Consider the following 19,046-nt stretch of genomic DNA (forward strand, 5'->3'; position numbering starts at 1 on the left):
TTTTCCTTTAAAAAAAAAAATCTTATCTTTCTATGGTGGAGATTCACACACTGCCATATATCTTTTTATAGGTATTACCTTATTGTCATCCTCAATTGAGAACACAGCCAGCCGAGATTTTGTTTGATTTCGGTTTCGATAAGTTCGGCCCAAGTTTTGTTTATTTAATAACCTAGTTGAGCTTATATACTAAGTTCCGCTCGAATTAAACTCACAAAAGTTTGTATAAACTTGATTTGGCTTAGCTTGTTAGGCTCATTTATATATTATATAAACACGTGGTAACATTTTTAAAAGAATATTTTGATAACGAATATTATTAAACCTAACAACCATATTTATTTAATATGGTTAATTACTTCAAAGTTAAGTTAATCACAAAAGAATTTCAAGACAAAGAAAGGTGCCATTTTGGTAGATAAACTTGATTGCAAAGATCAAGGAAACAAAAATGATTCTTCACCTCCCTAATTAACATTTCACGTTTTAATACTTTTACCATTGATGTTGATTTACACTTGACTGTTTATCAGTGTTTATTGCTATCAACTTGAATTAAAATCACGCCATTAACTGAACATGATATATTACAACCTTTATGGAAATAACTTTACTTTATGGGAAGTCCATTTTGATTTATTTGTAAATGGTAACGACTTGACGACATTCATGAATGATTCTCTTAAAAATTTGACAAATAATTTCATAAATTTAAAAATATTAATTAGAAAAGTCAATATATTAGTGACAAATTCTAGATTTTGTACCCAAACACTAGGGTAGGTAAAATCTTAAAGAATCCATCAAATCGCGAGAGCATTATTAAGGCCAGCCACATACTATGACTGCTAAATTACCAATTTGCTCCGCCACATTTTAAGGAGGAAAGTGGTGTGAAGAAGTTAATTTAATATGATTACGCCTTTTTTGTTTAATTTTTTATAAGCCTGTTTGCTCTGACAGCCATTTATCCATTCCTCCTCGTCTGTCGCCATCCACCCACCTCACCATTATTGATGCGAAATGTTATTTTTATTCTCACATTTTTAAATGCATATGTTTTTACGTGTCTTTAATTAATTTTAAAAACTGTCTTTCTAGCTATATACATTTTAGAATGTAAGAGTGAAAATTTGTAGCAATTTTTTTATTTTGTAGGGGGGAAAGTGTTGCGACTTTAGGAACAACACGTGTTTCCTCACTAGTGCTGGAGTTCACCAACTGCCCACATATATGCCATGCCGCTGGGGTCTTTTAAAACAGTGGGCCACTGCAGCTTTCAAAAATTGAACCAACTTTGAGCACAATCCCGTTGTCGTCTTCTGCCCTCTCAGTCTCAGAGGATACTAATTGGACCAAAAAACCCAAAGTTACGGAACGTGAGAAACAGGTCAAACATGCAACTTGTGTTGTGCCCCATCCTCCCCTTGGGTGGGTGGCCAACCACCCCCGTTCTCATCTTTCTTTTATTTATTTTTTCTTTTGTAAAGATTGACGTGCCTCCTCCATTTAAGTTGTAAGTTGTTGTTTTTAATAGGATTTAGCTGCCTTGAAATTATAGGGCCTTAAATTAAAGGGGACGTATTCTCACCGAGCCTATCATCTATGCAATTATTAAGATAGGATGGTTATCGTCACTATTCAGAAGATTTCCTCGCATTTAAACTCTTCTTACAAAGCAAACCGAATGCTTGCTGGTCTTCCATGATTTTGCTTTCCTTCAAAATATGGAGGAGGTGCGCGCTGGATGTGAGATGAGATGTTGTAGCTTTGAGGGTTTGATATTATTCTGGACATTATCTGTTGAATTAGATTTTTGGATGATGAACGCCTGCCAAACAATTAGAAGATCATTAGAATGACCGCCGGAAGATTGAGGAACTTCCTATACATGTCTAAATCAGTAAAACATATTGAGAATAAAACTTAATAGAGTATTTTTTGGGCCTCATAGGCCATACCTTTTTTGGGTGGTTTGTGGCCCTTCTTATACAAAGATTCTTTTGTGGAGGTCCATAATAGGTGTTTCTTGTTTTTTTGTCATGTAGTGGACTTGTAATTATGCAGTAGTTGTCGAGAGAGACAGATGACTCTAGGCTTTTCCAGCTTTTTTGTTTGAGTGGGCCCTTGATTATTCATCTTTATACAAATTATCCCATATTCTCATAGTCGACATATCTAATTGGATGGGAATCAAGAATCTTGTCCTTTTGAACAATTGGGGTTATCCGTAATCTTCAATACAGCATTCTTAGCAGCATTATCAAAATAATTAAAAGCACATTTTTCTCTATTTTAACTATCTATTTTTGTAAAGCACTCTTGTCGGTCTCACTATTTTAACTATCAATTTTTACTATTCCATTTAATATAAGAAAATTTATATTATTTTTTATTCATCTGGTGAGTGAATAGTACTCATTATCTTTAGTGAGTACTGTTCACTTACCATTTTATTTTGGTTAAAATGATGAGTTTGAAAAGTAAAGATTTAAACCACTTTTGCTAAATTGACTCACGAAAATAACCAAAAAATAGTTTTGGTGAGGCTGCAAGGAGTGCTCTAAGTGTTAGCCATCGACTGTCCTAGCTAAGACTGAAGGCTCGTTTGGTTCGCGAAATGTGTATTCCATTAGAAATGGAATAGTTATTACTTAAAATAAAAGAAAATGGAATGGAATAACTATTTTTATTCCTTAGTTTGGTAACAACACACATGCTTCAATTGGAATTTAATCAAAATTACTAAAAGCCCCATATGCTTCGGGGTGGCGGCGCCATCCCTAAAGCAAACTGCCACCCCAAAATACCCTCAGGGGTGGTCGATCACCACTTTATTTTTTTACGTTTCTTTAGTTTTTAGTTTTTCTTTGAAGTAAATAAAAAAATAATATGATTTTTTTTGAAAAATTTATTCCATTTCATAAGGAAAAGTTATTCCTCTCATTTTGAAATGAATAGCTATTCCTCTCATTTTGAGAGGAATAACTATTTCTGTGTGTATGGAATTAATAATTCCCATGAGAATAACTATTTACAAGAATATATCATTACCAAACAAAAGAATAATTATTGCATAAGAATAAACATTATATTTTAAGAGTTTATTCCGCAAACTAAACAAACCCCGAATATTTGGTGCTTGGCGCGGTAGTAAGGCTTTAGTGCCTAGAGCAGAACTAGGGCTTTAGACCTTTGGTGCATGGAGCATGGTCACGACTTTGGTACCTCGAGACTAGCTTTGCACCTAAAAGCTAAAGGTGCACACTCAATATCAAGGACCCTCCTAAATAAAATTCCAAAATCCTCCTCGGTCCAAATAATATTCTTCAACACTTAAAAATTCTTCTTAACAAAATCAAAAGCATATGATAAACTCCCCTATCAATTATTACAAATAATTTCATAATTCGACCAACATTCTTGATAATAGAAATTAAAGACCGTAAAAATAAAAGGATTATAATTTCCACTTTTCTCAAAAGTAAATTATTTTTCCAATCTTTACCCAAGGTAATTCTATATTTGAAAGAGTATTTCTTTAGTCTCATGGAGTAATATCGGGGGTACGTAGCTAGCTAGGTGCTTTATTGTTGGTTGAGCAGAGCTTTAGGTTTCAACTGATTTCGGTAGAAGTTTAAAATAGACAAAATAATAATAATAATAATAATTGTGAAGCAACTATGCTTCTGGTTAGCTCAAATATGACTAAACCTGATTTAAAATCAATTCAATAAATTGGTCCTGTTGTAATAAACAAATAATTTAGAGTATTTTTAATCGATCAATGTGCAAGAGCTGTTTCCCGTCGCCATGGCTACTTGAGCAGCATAGTTTTCTTTCTAGCGTACGTGTGTGAGTTGGAATTGACATTATAAGTCCAAATAATCAAAATCAACAAGATTTTAATCCATCAACAAGCAATTAAGCTCATGGTGTGCGACCTGAGCTTGCTAGATGCATAAAACTAAAATAAGATGAATTTGTGTGTGTTTGTGTATGTGTATGTGTGTCTTTTACAAAAAGAGAGCCTTCTAAGTTTGAAATGGAACGAATGTAAAAGATAAACAGACGATGATTGAGGCTATTTGTTTGTTTATCATTAAAGTAATAGTAATGGCTAATTTGAACATTGAACAATGTTAGAGATTAACAAAATCATTGAGAATTTCTATACATATTTTAAGTAGTTTTTTTTTTTTTTTTTTTTTTTTTTTTTTTTTTTTTAATTTATAATTTTTATTTTAAAGTGATTGATATTGAAAACCACTTAATTAAAACATGCTACTTGTGTGAATGTGAAATGAGTGTGAAGGTTTTCCCATGATATTATTAGCAAAAGTGTTATGATCCTAGTGTTCCACATGGGTTACGTATAATTTTGACCATGTGTATATAAGTTCTTGGATACCCTTCCCTTGTAAGCTGGTTTTTAATGATGAATTCTACCCAAGGTTTGTATCATTTGATTAAGAGCTAGCCACTATGTTGAGGGGTTTAAATTACGAAGGGAGCGACTTATGAGCTAAATTAAAATACTGATAAGTGAGTTGAGCTTTTTTCCGACGTGGACGTCGGCCACGGAACCGTTGTGGTATGTTACGATCCTAGTATCCCACATGGAAGGGGCGGCCCAATGTATTTGGGGGCCTTAGGCAAAACTTTAAAATTGTGCCTTATTTTTTTAATATTTAAATATTAATTAAATAATATTTATTTTAATATGGCAGAAGATCCTTACCTAATAAGCACCGATTCCGCACTTAGTATTTTTTGTTTGAGACTAAAATTACCATTTTGCCCTTACTCCTTGTTCTTTATAATTAAATTAAGCAGACTTATTTTTGTCTTTCAACATTTTTGTAGATTGCAAAATAACCATTTTAACATTTTTGAAATGTGAAAAGCTAAACATTTTAACCTTTTGTGAGGAGTTGGATTTCTGCAAAATAACAACAACAAACAAGTCTGTGGGATTCTCAGATTTTTTTTTTTTTCGTTCTTATTTTATAGAGGACCTCGATATTATAAACAAATAATATTATTTTTTTAAAAACATGTTGACTGTTGAGGGCCTCATGGCTATTGTGCAGAAGGCCTCCATATTATAAAAAAAATAAAATTGTAATATTGTTTTTTTAAAGCATGTTGAAGGCCTAAAGAAAGCATGTTGGGGCCTTGATATTATAAACAAATAATAATATTTTTCTTAAAGCATGTTGAGGGCCTTTATGCAAATTTTTTTTGTCCTTATCAAAAAAAATTTTGGGCCTTAAAAAAAAAATTTTGGGCCTTAGAAATGTGGGGCTCTAGGCACCGGCCTATCTCACCTAGCGGTTGAGCCGGCCCTGCCACGTGGGTTAAGTTTAATATTGACCATGTGTATATAAGTTATTGAGCACTTTTCCCTTGTAAGCATGTTTTTAAGGGTGAGTTCTACTCAATGTAACATACCAATGCATGTCTTATTAGCTTAGGTTTTCAAGTATCCTAGTAGGTTTAGGAGTTCAACTACTAATTTATGTCTTATTAGCTTTCTATTTAAAGGCATGATCAATCAATAAAAGTATGCAATCTTAATCTTCAAACCCTGTGTTTGTCGAAAGGCACAGAACCTCTAATCTCCTACGGCTAGTTGTTTCAATTAGCAAATATAGGAAAGAATAAGAAATGCACAGGATCATGTTTCCTTTCTCGTTTCAACCCGAGTTAATAGATCTGTTAACTATTCACGTAACAAAAAGCCAAAAATGGTAAAAATGAATCATTCAAACATTAAGTTTTAGCATATGCATGCACATCGCACAATGATAACAACAACCTTCCCCCTAAAACAAAAAAGGAAGAAACATGTTGCAAATCCCCTTATATAATATACCTTGTATATCTTCCCCTTCTTGCATCCAATCTCCATGCATGGAGCTAGCACTGAAACAGACAGAAGATTAATTCTAGCAAATTAAACAGAGACCAAGCAAAGACATGCAATGGCCAAGAAGTTGGTGGCAGTGTTTGTTATGAGCATTATTGTCGGTATGACATTCAGCCTCCACGAGGCGACGACCCAGAAGAAATACGACCCAGCATGCTTCTTGAATTGCTATACACCATGCTTGAAAATGTTCGGCAATCCCACGCACTATTGCGAGAACCATTGTTCGGTTAAGTGCAACGCTCGGCAGGAACAGGGGGGAAGACCGACCGGATCGAGATGAGTAATTAAAATTTTCCTTTTAAAAATTAATTAAGTGTCGAAATATATGCACGAAGACATTAACTTATTATTTTAGACTATCGTATTTGCTTCTTGAATATCGCAAGCTAAAAATGTGTAACAAAATAATTAATTAGTTGATGAATGGCGGCGAGGTGTGGACAGTCTTGCTCCGGCGGCAGCTGAGGCGATGGCGGTCCTTGTGGCAATTCATTTATGTCGAGAGATGGGTCTTACTAGGGTCCACTTCTAAGGAGATGTAAAATCTGTTATTGATTCTGTCAATTCGGTGAACGTGGACAGCAGCTGGATGGAGCATGCATGTTGTTGAGGATATAAAATTGGAGATCCAAGCTTTTCAACAGTGGCAGATTACTTTTGTTAGGAGGGAGGGAGGGGAACCAAGTGGCTCATTTACTTGCCAAATATGTCGTGAAGCATGTAAAGAATATTTCTTGGCGTGAAACGCCCCTTGAGTGTATTCGTGATGCTTTGTACGTTACTGGAGCAATTTGCTCTAGTCTCTTGATTATCTAATGAGAAGCCTACTACCATTTTTTTTTTTAAAAAAAAAAAAAAAATTAGTTGACGAATGAAGTTATCAAATTAATTATATGAAAGAAAAGCATTGGCAAAAATTTCAAAGGCAAGCCACGCAGACGCTACTATATGTCTATATATATATATTACAAAAGTGTCCGTTTTATTGCAAAATTAGTCTTGTCGTTTTTCCATTTATAATTTGTTTAGATTCACGAATAATTATTGGAGAAAAATTTAGGATTTTTTTTAAAAGCTTTTTTTCATAGTAATTTCACCACATACTTAAATCACAAGACTTATTTTAATTGATTACATATTTTAAAAGTTTGCCGATCAAGATTACTAGCTACCTCTCTAGAGAACTTTTAAGTTGCATATATATGAGAACGATGGTGAATACCAAATTGAACATTATTGCCAACGTCGTAAAAATGATTTCAAGCTTTTGTTAACCCAAGTACAATTACATTTAAGGAACAAATCTGTTTCGTGCAGACTAAATCTAGGACAATGGCGTAAATACAAAAATAAAAATAAAAAACAACTACAAAACTAAAAATCCGGGAGTGAGAGTTAAGCCCTCACACCGATCTAGTCCATCTTCAACCCGAAGGTTATGACAACAAATAAATCCTTAACCCGAAGGTCAGGACAAACAAAAAAATAAAAAACAAAAACCCTACAAGCAGCAGCGGAGGAGCACGATATCGTAGACATCCCTACGAAAGACACGCCTTGGCTGAAGAAGATGATCATATCTAAGGTTGAAGAGATAGATTTGGATCTAGATCTAGATTTAGATCTACAAGCTATATCTAAAGTAACCTGCTAAAAACGAAAATTGAAGGAGTCTACATAGAAGACGTCGAGTATTACTACCGTGAAAATGGAGGAGAGAACATCTAGATTTAGATATTCTAAGAGCAATCAAAAGTGTTGATACAACTTTTTGGACAAGGAAAATGTTGTCAAAAAGTCCACAAAAATGGCTGAGACCGCCATAACCATTTATGAAAGACATCCAACTAAAACTGTTAAAACCACGTCATGTATATAATTAAGAATTGAATATATTTTTATGAGGTTCTTGTTTTTTATGTTGTAAAAAAACTTTGAGTAAAAAATTGTCTTCGGTTTTATGGAGAAAAAGAAATGAAAGCGCTAGCAATGCGTGCAAACACCTGTTCTGCCTGAATTTTTGATTAGTAGTAGTGTTAGTAACAAAATAAGATAAGATCAAAATCGAAAAGAATGAAAAATTAGAGTAGTAGCCACTAGGGTATATATATATATATATATATATATATATATATATATATACTTGAAGCAAACTGGCGTTGATCTGAGACTTGAGGTCAGTGCGGTCTTCATTTCTGGTGGCGAGCCAACATGGTTGTGATGAGCTTCAACTGAAGCTCCGATGCGGATTCATACCAATACATCTCTAAGATCCCACTCGCCCATTTATGGGAATTAGATCCTCTTATGTTTAAATGAACTGGATAATATTAGTTAGTTATAGACAAAAATATCATTTTATTATAACTAACTGAATATAATCCAGTTTAAATAAAATTGAGAGGATCTTAATTTCCATTTGAGAAAACCTTTTATCAGGACCATCTTATTAACAACTCTTTTACATTCCCCTCAATAACCGACACATACATAAGCAAAAACATAAAAAAGTGTACAAAAATAAGTTAAATCAAAATATACTAGATTTTAGGGTGATAAAATCCTTACAAGGTTAACCTTCTACTTCTAACTTTTAGTTCTGAATCCAAAAACAAGTTTTGAAGCATTAGAAACGAGTTTTGAGGTATTAGAAACGAGTTTTGAAGCATTAGAAACGAGTTTTGGGGCATTAGAAATGGGTTTTGGGGCGCGTAACTGCCAGCGAGGTTTGAAGCGTTCACCGCCGGCCAGATCCATGGGTCTGGCGAGACCCACGACGTGGGTCCGGTTAGATCTACTACGGGTTTTATTTTTCTCTGATTTTGTGTTGTTCTCACTTTTATTTTTTACATTTTTCTTAGATTGATGATGTGTCATATAATAATTAAAAACTGCAAAAAGAGTATTATCATGATGAACCTCATAGTTGGGGCTCTCTTCCCATTTCCTATGTACTCGCAGGAGACTTCTGAAGTTTGAAATGGAACGAATGTAATTGACAAAAGACACGATGATTGGGGCTGTTTGTTGGTTTATTATCGCAATGGGCTTCTATCGCCTCTTTATCTAATCTTGGGCCTTGACCGTGGCCCACTAAACACACTAGATAAAATTGAGGCGGTTGCAAGGGACAAAAGAATGAACTTTGGTTTCTAGCGTTTGGCACATAAGTTAAGTTACTTTTCCTAACCTTTATCACATTCATATAAAAGATTTTATATAAGTTGACGTTGGATTTGGATCCTCAATCAAATTTTTTTTTTTTTTTTCTTTTCTAGATGACTCATAATCTGACTTGAAAATGTGAGAAAGTTCTCATGGGCCCACTTACCCAAGAAAATGGGCATGCAACCCATTTTCTTAAGAGTATATTGTAAAACAAACAAAAAATTAGGGGGATTTTAAACTTTTAAGCTTCACCTATGACTGCCGGTCAAGTAGGCTCTATATTAACTCATTTACTTTTATTGTTCGAATTGCTAGCCATCTGAGTAAATGTAAAATGAATGCAAAGAATAAGTGGATGCAAAAAGACCGGTATGGTCAGATTGTGGCAGATATGAAGATAGTCATTACTGGTTTTCGTCGATGGGAGGCTATGCACACTAAAAGGGAAGCCAATGGCACGGCACATGGGTTGGCTAAGATAGCGGTGCAAGAACTTACTGAGAAAGTTTAGATGGAAGAAATTCTTGATTGTATTTTTGATGTAGTTCCTTTAAAGCAATTTGCACTTGTTGTTTAGAATTTCTATAAACTAGATTTCTTTGTGTTATGAATGAAAGAAGTTTTTTTTGTAAAAAAAAAAAAAAGACGGTTTATAAAAGCAAAATATTTCAAGTTTTAACATTATCCATATAAAATCGCACAATAATAACCGCAACCTTCCCGTTATTCAAGCTAGGTGGTACGTACCCATAAAAAAGGAAGAAAATTCCCTTATATAATATACCATGTATTTCTTCTCTCCTTCCTGCATCGAACATTATCCACATAAAAACGCACAATTAATGATAACCGCAACCTTCCCGTTATTTAAGCTATAGGTGGTACCCGTAAAATATGAAGAAAATTCCCTTAATTATATAATATACCTTGCATATCTTCTCTCCTTCTTGCATCGATCCAATCTCCACATCGCACTGAAACGTACAGAAAAAGCTACATACTTGAAGCAAAAACAATGGCCAGCAAGTTCGTGGCAGTGTTTCTCATGTGCATTACTGTCGCCACGACATTCAGCCTAGCTCCACGAGGCGACAGCCCATACTAACAACTACCGAGAATGCTATATATAGGGAGTTCTTGGGAAAATGCATGCAAAGCAATTCCATGATCTACTGCGACGATTATTGTGAGGATAATTGTTAGAGAGAGGCGAAGAAGTAAATTTACTTTCCTTTTACAAAGTATCGTTAAAGCATCATCAACATTAGTATGATGCATCGTTATCATCCTTTAATTTATGATAGCTGATCATGATCATCAGTTCATTGTTTAGTCCTTATCGAATAATTAAGTTATCAAATTAATAAGAAAGAAAATAAGTTCTCTAATTTTAATTATCTTATAGTATCCCATTATGTTTTGATGATTAAGATAATAGAAAAACATAAAACATAAATAATAATGGGAAATGCTAGGTGTAATTCTAGTGTTCTTTTGGTGTCCTCTTAACTTTGATGTGGCTTTTAAAATTATCATTGAATTTGAGATTATCATTATTGACTTTTAATTTATTGGTGATTTTAAAAGGTACATCACAATTAGGAGGACACCAGAAAAATACTAGAAGAACACTTAACATTTCTCAATAATCATAATAGCCAAAAACTTGATAATTATATTCTTCGTCGTTTGGTAGAATATTTAGTTAGTTAAAAAAAAAAAAAAAACAGTAAGCTTCTAAAGAAGCACCATCATCATCAATTATCATCTAGTAGAGTGATAGATAGAAATGCTCCCGATCTGGACCTACGGTCGTACGTACAGAAATAGAATAAATAGGGCGGGGAATTAGTCAGCTGAGGCAGTGTGTTTTATATAGAAGGGCATGTGATCATGAGGCTCACCGGACACAGAGCTGGAAGCTGCGGCATTGTTGCGCTCGGCGTGACAAAGTTGACGAAGTTTGGTGGGTACATACCAAATGGATAGGCGGGGATGTGCATTGAAAATGGCGTCAATGTCCCACCCTTGTCGTGCTGCAATGTCCACCAGAGGCTTGTAGCACGCCTGTCTCCACGCCCCCACATTTTCTCCTCTTTCCTTGAATGCTCGTCTCAGTGCATTCGATGCTTCCTCGTCCACGCAGTGCAGCGCATAGCAATGCACGTAGTGTCGCATTTTCGGCTTGTTAATGTAGCTCGCTCCAGCCTTCTTCGCATACCTAAACACTTGATTTGTCACCTGCATGTATATATACGTACGCCGTATATATATATATATATACATGACAGATCAATCATCTTGTCTTGAGATCATCACAAACCTACATGATGTATATATATATGCATGCATAGGGCTCTCTCATCTCATCAATCATTCCTAACTGAAAATGAAGAGACATGGGGGTTGGAGATGCCTAATTATTAAGATACGTACGTCTGTCCGAGATATTGCAGTCAGCTAGGTAGCTACTTCCAAGTTCAGACACACAGTACTTCAGGCATGAGAGTAGACAAATAATTACACCATGAGAATTCATGAGTTGATACTGATCCTTGATCAAACAGAAATGAGATGAATCAAAAGATTCTCATTTCATTTCAACTCGTGAAGGCCATCAATTGTCTAATGGCTATAAATTAATGATTCCTTCTTTCATTTTTCTTTTTTTTTTTGTTTAAATAAGAGAAATACTATCCATACTCGCAAATGCTCATTTCCTGATATAAAAGTGAAAATCATGTTCATCCAATAGTAATTTCCACTTACAGGCTAATGAATAAACATTTAAAAGTACATGTAACGTTCATCTTTTTAGTAAATATAAATTATTATCATCTACATATAAACATATATATGTACATGATTTAGCTAAATGTGCCGCTTTCAATCTTGTTTTTAGAAGCATTCTCACATGATTTCTCATTCTCTCTTCCATTCGGATCAAGAGTGGTAAAGATCTTTAGCCCTTTTTCCCTTATTCAATTAGAAAAAAAAAAAAAAGCATATATATGTACATGTAAACCGAAATCACAAAAGAGGGAAGAACACTCCATACTATGAAGACTTGAAAAGGAGAAGTACATAATTTCACTTTCAGGTTGGGAAAGGCCACGATCAAATTAACATGATCCTAACTAATATGAAATAGGAATAAGAATACCCGAGCTGCCCCTCCTCCTTGAAAAGAGGTATGTCGGAGAGAGAGGCTCCTTATATAAAGGGCCCTCCAGCTCGAGCAAAAAGTCCCTCTCACAGTTTCTTTGTATTACATTTACCAACTATTCTTCTGGACAGAGAATAACATGCAGGAAATTTGAATCTAAAAAATAAAGGAGTGTAGTTGAATCCTTTGTTACTGTTTTTTTATATCAAATTCATGAATAAAATCAAAACCATGCAAAGGTCAGCTTTTATGGAGGGTGTACTATAGTAGTAAGGATACACATTAAAAACCGGGATATAATAGAGGGGGTTACTATTGCCGGTTAACAAAGAACCAGCTGTCACAAGGACACACTACCCCGGCCCGCAGTTGGGACTGCCAAAAAGGACACAGAATTGTTAATAAAGTACCCCTCTGCATCTTGAGCCCACATTACCAGCCTACGTACCTGACTTGTCACATTTTCTTTGTTAATCTTAGTCTTAGGATCTAGCTAGTCAAACTGCATCAACATGTCGTATCTGGACCGTCCAACAAGCGCGATGCACCAGATCCGGGGCAAGACGGTCCTGATGCAACTAGATGTAGGAGAAGAGTGTTTCAAGCCGCAAAGGCGGAGCTAGGGTGGGTGAAGCCACTCAGGAAGCGTGTATATATATATATATATATAGTGGTGTGAGATGGGTGAGATGCGGCACGTACCTTGGTAGGGCATTTTTCACCGCGCTCCTTGGCAATGTTCTGGACCTGGATCAAGAAATCACGGCACTGCTCGTAGAGATGGAAGAGGTAATCAAGGCCGTTCTTTTTTCCACGTGCCACCTCACCGGGCTCTGTGACAATGAATGGGTGCTCCCGCTGTCTCTCACCTCCACCGCCATTACCATTAATGTCATCGTCCTCTGCGCCCTCGTTGTCATCTTGGTAAACGTCTAGCAGTTTCCTCTGGCCTTTCCTCCGCTGCTGCTTCCTCCTCTCGCCCGCCGTGACCACCTCCCATGTCCCACCTCCGCCGCTTCCTACTGCCTCCTTTTCATGTTGCACCGGCTCTTCGGAAAGCCCTGTTTATACCATGCAACATAAATGGTAAACAATAACATAACCTCTCACATACGCATGCAAAGAATATACTAATATAATAGTGCTGCGATTATATATCTCATAAATGAAATTATAAAAATTAAAAAAAAAAAAAGCCAAGATTTGATGTTAAATTCTGTCTCCTACTTTGGTTAACTTGAAAACTAAGCCTGTACGTACTTTTAAGTGTCAATCAAGATAATATGATTATGCTTCTTTTCCAGCTGTCATTCAAGCTGTATCTTTAAGTAAATGTCACTTACTTGAAGTACTTTAGCTCAAAAAAAAAAAATAAAATAAAATAAAATAATAATAATAATAATAAAATAAAAAATTTGATCTTTTAAACCAAGAAATCAGCCAAAGGCTTGGAAACCCTTTGGTGGCGCTATATATGAAAACCAAAAGCAATATTGGAATAAAAGGAAAAAGGAGTAGATATAAAATCTAAAGTTGGTGGTTAAATATAAATAACCTTCTTGGGAGAGAGCATCAAGAGCGTTGGCGGTGGTGTCGGCGGAGAGTGGGTGGCGCCGGCGAGAGTCCTCGTCATCAAGGCGTCTGCGCTCGGCTCTAACTGCAGCTTTAATACCGTACCTCTCCCCCACGAGGAGGTTCCACCTGAATATCTGAGAGAGGCTGTTCATCATGTCGTCCAGCTCCTCTTCCTTCATGTCCAACAGCGTGCTCACTGTGAACCCAAGCTCTGCTATCCTCTCCGCCGTGTAGTATCGGATCCCGTAAGCCTGGAACAACTCCTCCAGGCCTCCCAGCTCCCTCGGCCGCACCTGGTATACCGTTGTCGTACCTACTGCGGCTGGTTGTGGTGGTGGCGCCACCGCTTCCAGCAGCCTGTTCGGAGGTGGGATCATCCCTCGCGGGTCCCACTTGAACAAACTCGCCGTGAAGGGGTCAGGATCCATCGATGGGGCTCCTTCAGAATCTACAACCCTCTCTTTTACTTTAATAAACTCGCTCTCTCTCTCTCTCTCACAGCTCTCTCACTCTTGTCCCTTTTGTGATAACTGAGAACTGTTTTGCAGAGGTGGCAGCTTCCTATAAAGACAGGTATTTTTATTTTTTTATTTCTTTAGTTTTCCTAAACCACCCCTTTCGTCCGTAGCCTGAGCCTGAGCAATATGGAGTATTTAGGGGGTTTTTATCCCAAGGAAATGAAAAGACAAGTTTTGAGTTTTAGGTTGATGTGGTTCTATTCAAACTTGACAGTCCAAACGAAACTAGTCAGAACCAGTCATTCCGCTCCCACTCTATACCAGCCAATCAATTAAGTTTCCCCATGTCAGATGTCTTTCTTTTTTCTTTTTTCTACGATATATATATATATATATATATATATATATATATACATTGTGTAAGCATTAACTTGGGATTTAAAGAAAGTTTTTGCTTGCTTCCTCATGTTTATTAGGTGATCACTTGAAAATAACAAAAAGTTTGAAAAATCGAAGACGGAAATGGAAAAACGATTTTAGAAAGTAAAGCTGAGTAGATGGTTAAATTTTAAGTGAAAAAAGGTCAACTTGATGATGAACTTTTAGTTTTGAAGAAAGGAAATTTACCAACCCAGCATCGCTCAGACAAAAATCGGAAGTTCACTGTTTCCATTGAAAAAGGAAAGAATGTTTTTGCGTTATGTACATACAGTAAATAGAATAAGGACATAATTAATTAAAAGGGGGTGTTGTGTTTTGTACTGGAATAGATAGTAAAGTAATCTATTGTGGGTGGTTGAAATTCCGAATCTTGTAGCCTTGGTTAATTAAGGCAAGTTTGAAAAGGGCAACTCAGTCATTTACTTGGGGAGAGATTAATAATTGAGAGCAAAAAAGACATTTAAGTGGCAACATTAAAAAAAAAGGCAGGAAAGTACAGAGACCGTCAGGTGTTTCAGCGGAGTCTGAAAGGCTGAATTTTGTACTTTCAAAGACACCCTACGTCCATACCCCATGCTATAACTTTTAAGATTATGGTGTGACAATCAGGTGCTTGTGCATGTATCTGCTCTTTATCAGTCTTGGCAGCATGCGGGGGGTGACAGATTGAAAACCTTCTGCGTTCTGGCACGTGTCCTGGCTCCAATGGCCAATGTATGGCTTGTCCAAGAAACAGTATGGGTCTGAAATCTAGCTGAAAGACTTGCGATATCAAAGAATTTTTTTTTTTTTTTTAAAAAAAAACTTTGTTATCATCTTTTCAGAATACTTATAACTTTGGTCAAACGGACGTACGAGTGGAAGCTAATGGCATTATGACACGTCATGGCCCTGCTGGGATGCTCACAATTCGTCCCCCCCTGACTGAATGAGTCAGTCGCTGAGCCGCTGAACAGCCTGAACCCCTCAGGCCTCAGCCAGTCAGGCTGGCTTACATCAACAGTACTTTTCCTTTTACTTTCTTTGTCCTTTTCTTGTTCTCGTTTATTAATTCTTTCTTTTTCTTTTTTCCTTTTTCCTTTTTCTCTGAGCAAGTTTAACAAGTTCCCATTCCATTAATCGAAAAGAGGAGCAATATAGATGTAAGGAATTAATTGGAGCCCGAAACAGCAATAGATTTTCGAAAGTAGCTCGGCTTGAAGCCCGTAGCTGTAAGATTGGCTATTGGGCTAAAGGACAAGCCTTTCGACAGGTTGGATTATTATATTTCATATTCTCATGGATGGTAATACATTTGGGGCCTCAAAGAGGAGAAGAAAGATGGAGTTTAGGATGCTTGGGCCGAGGAATGGACGTCCAGCCCAGTAGTGAAAGGCACGCCAGCGAATGCCGGTACAATATTTAGTGCTCATGACTCATGAGAGAGAGAATCAGAGAAAGAAGAGAAGAGGTGAATGATTCATGTTTCCGATGCAGAGACACTACTGGGCAAAGCGGCTCACTTGTTATTCATATTCATGGACACCCATCATCAGCTCCAACTCTCTATCTTCCCCTTCAGATTTCCATTCTGCATTCGAAGGTGACCCTTTACCTACTTTCTTTCTTTTACTTTGCTCTTTTCTCTTTCACGTTTTCTATCAGGTGTTGGTGTTCTTTTGCTTTCTAGTGCATAGAGATATCATTCAATGTAAAGGGAACAACGTTTGGTTTTTCATATTCATTCCTCATATACTTTGAATGAAATGCGCTGGTGTGTTTGAATAAGCTTGTAGCTTGCCATCAAGTGTTGGGTTGTAGCTTTGATTTTCATTTTGATTATCCACTCGCCCTTCTTTCAGACCATCAAACCCTCTATCGTTTTCTTGAGGCCTGCAAACTCTCCTTGAATTCCAGAACTGCAGCTGAGACACATGCAAGAATCATTAAGTTTGGGTATGGAAACTATCCTTCTCTAGTAGCTTGTTTAATATCAACTTATGCACGTTGTGATCGCATTCATCTAGCTCGGAAAATTCTCGATCAAGTGTTTTGCTGGGATTTTGATTTGGTCTCCGTGAATATAATTATTGAAAGTCTCATGAAAAATGGAGAAAGTGATTTTGCCAAGAAGGTATTTTACAAAATGCCTACCCGAGATATAGTGACATGGAACTCAATCATTGGAGGTCTTGTTAAGAATGTGCGTTTCCAGGAGGCATTGAGATTTTTCAGGGAGATGCTGAGCTCGAATGTACAACCTGATGCATCTACGTTTGCTTCTATAATGAGTGGGTGTGCACGGTTTGGATCTCTGAAAAATGCTCAGTGGGTGCATGCTCTGGTGATTGAGAACAAAATTGAACTGAATTCTATACTGAGTGCTGCACTAGTAGACATGTACGCCAAGTGTGGTAGAATCCAAACTGCAAAAGAAGTTTTTGATAGTGTCAGGCGCAATGATGTGTCTGTTTGGAATGCAGTCATTAATGGGCTAGCAAGTCACGGTCTTGGTTCAGATGCACTTGCATTATTTTCAAAGATGGAGCTTGAAAATGTTTTACCTGATTCCATAACTTTCATTGGGATTTTAACAGCATGTAGCCACTGCGGTTTGGTTGAACAGGGTTGCAAGTACTTTGATTTAATGAGAAATTGTTACTCAATTGAGCCACAACTTCAGCATTATGGAGCCATGGTTGATCTCTTGGGTCGAGCGGGGCGTTTAGAAGAGGCTTATGCCATAATTGATTCAATGCCAATGGAACCAGACATTGTTATATGGAGGGCACTTCTTAGTGCCTGTAAAACTTACACGAAGCCAGCATTAGGTGAAATTGCAATTGCAAATATATCCCGACTCAGAAGTGGAGACTATGTGTTGCTGTCTAATATCTATTGCTCTTTAAAGAGATGGGATACTGCAGAGAGAGTTAGAGAAATAATGAAGAAGACCGGGGTTCGCAAAAATCGTGGAAAGAGTTGGGTTGAGTTGGTGGGTGTCATTCACCAATTCAAGGCAGGTGATCGGTCACACCCTGAAACAGAAGCAATATATAGAGTGTTGGAGGGGCTGATCAAACGGGTCAAGCTCGAGGGATTTACCTATGTGACAGAGTTGGTTTTGATGGATGTCTCTGAAGAGGAAAAGGAGGAAAATTTGAATTTTCATAGTGAAAAGTTGGCATTGGCCTATGGGATCCTAAAAACTAGTCCTGGAACAGAAATTAGGATTTTCAAAAACTTGCGAATTTGTCATGATTGTCATTGTTGGATAAAAGTGGTTTCCATAGTATTAAACAGAGTGATAATCGTGAGGGATCGGACCCGTTTTCACCGGTTTGAAGGTGGTTTATGTTCTTGTGGAGATTATTGGTAGTCAACCACTCAACCCCCAAATAGCCAATAGATATGTCCTTTCTAGGACATTCATAAGTTTGGAGAGCATAACCAACAGTTGCAAATGGGCTTATTGGCTGGTTGAAGTAAAAACTCAATACTGTTTTACAATCAACCTCAGGTGGCAGTCAACTTTGTTAAAGTATCTGAAATTTCTGAAGAGATATTCTATGAGCCTCTGGCTTGAATCATATGTAATGGAAAATTCTTTAGAATTGATGACAACATGTTCTTAGCCAGGGGATGAAACCTTGGTCAACGTTATTGGGTCACTCATACAGCATTAGATTTTGGCCATATAATATAGACTAAAGTGAGAGTTAGATGGTCAAGCAAAGTAAACAATTTTAAAGCCTAATCATGTGGTTGGAGGTGCTCAAGTTAATTGCCAATGCTATTGGATTTAGGTGAAACCACACAACCTATACTATCCATGAGGTACGTTGAGCTTTGCGAGCTGCAAATTTTTAATAATTTTGCTTTCAAACTTCTATTCTCATAGGGATTGCTAAGTCATTATCTAATTATATTAATGAAAATGGAAATCTTAGATTGTTCAAGCTCCTTATTGTTCCCTATAAATATTTTTAGTCATTGTAAAACATCATTAAGATTCTCACTGCAAATTAGACACCTACGACGTACAAACCATCTCTTAATACTTCTAACTTTTAACCTTTTTTTTTCGTAAGCATGTAAAGATAAAAGGTTTGAGACTCTTATTTCACTTTCCAACAAGGATAGAAAATTAATAGTACAAAATATTACTTAATCCTTTTTTGTATTATTAGATAATTTTAGTGATATTATGTATGTCTACTTAACTATGATTACATTAAATTTCTTTTAGTTATTTAACCCGTATTCTGCCAGTCATATTGTATTTTTCTAGTTGCTCAAGTGAATTGCTTGGAAATTGTATAAC

The 19,046-nt window shown here is 36.4% G+C and overlaps 2 protein-coding genes across 2 annotated transcripts; one reads left to right on the plus strand and one right to left on the minus strand.

Annotated features, from left to right (window-relative positions):
• Nucleotides 1-10,758: 10,758 nt before the first annotated feature.
• Nucleotides 10,759-14,348, minus strand: LFY (floral meristem identity control protein LEAFY). Its single transcript, XM_059587395.2, has 3 exons — nt 13,825-14,348; nt 12,972-13,330; nt 10,759-11,344 (listed from the first exon to the last, which is right to left on the minus strand). The coding sequence occupies exons 1-3, from the start codon at nt 14,270-14,272 to the stop codon at nt 10,952-10,954; spliced, it is 1,200 nt and encodes a 399-aa protein (XP_059443378.1). The 5' UTR covers nt 14,273-14,348; the 3' UTR covers nt 10,759-10,951.
• Nucleotides 14,349-16,193: 1,845 nt separating this feature from the next.
• On the plus strand, nt 16,194-18,551 carry LOC132176187 (Tetratricopeptide repeat (TPR)-like superfamily protein). The gene is made up of 2 exons (XM_059588324.2): nt 16,194-16,325; nt 16,585-18,551. The coding sequence occupies exons 1-2, from the start codon at nt 16,205-16,207 to the stop codon at nt 18,099-18,101; spliced, it is 1,638 nt and encodes a 545-aa protein (XP_059444307.2). The 5' UTR covers nt 16,194-16,204; the 3' UTR covers nt 18,102-18,551.
• The last annotated feature ends 495 nt before the right edge of the window (nt 18,552-19,046 follow it).

The sequence above is a fragment of the Corylus avellana genome, chromosome 3 (genome assembly GCF_965113065.1).
Source record: "Corylus avellana chromosome 3, dhCorAvel1.hap1.2, whole genome shotgun sequence".
Taxonomy (NCBI): Eukaryota; Viridiplantae; Streptophyta; class Magnoliopsida; order Fagales; family Betulaceae; genus Corylus; species Corylus avellana.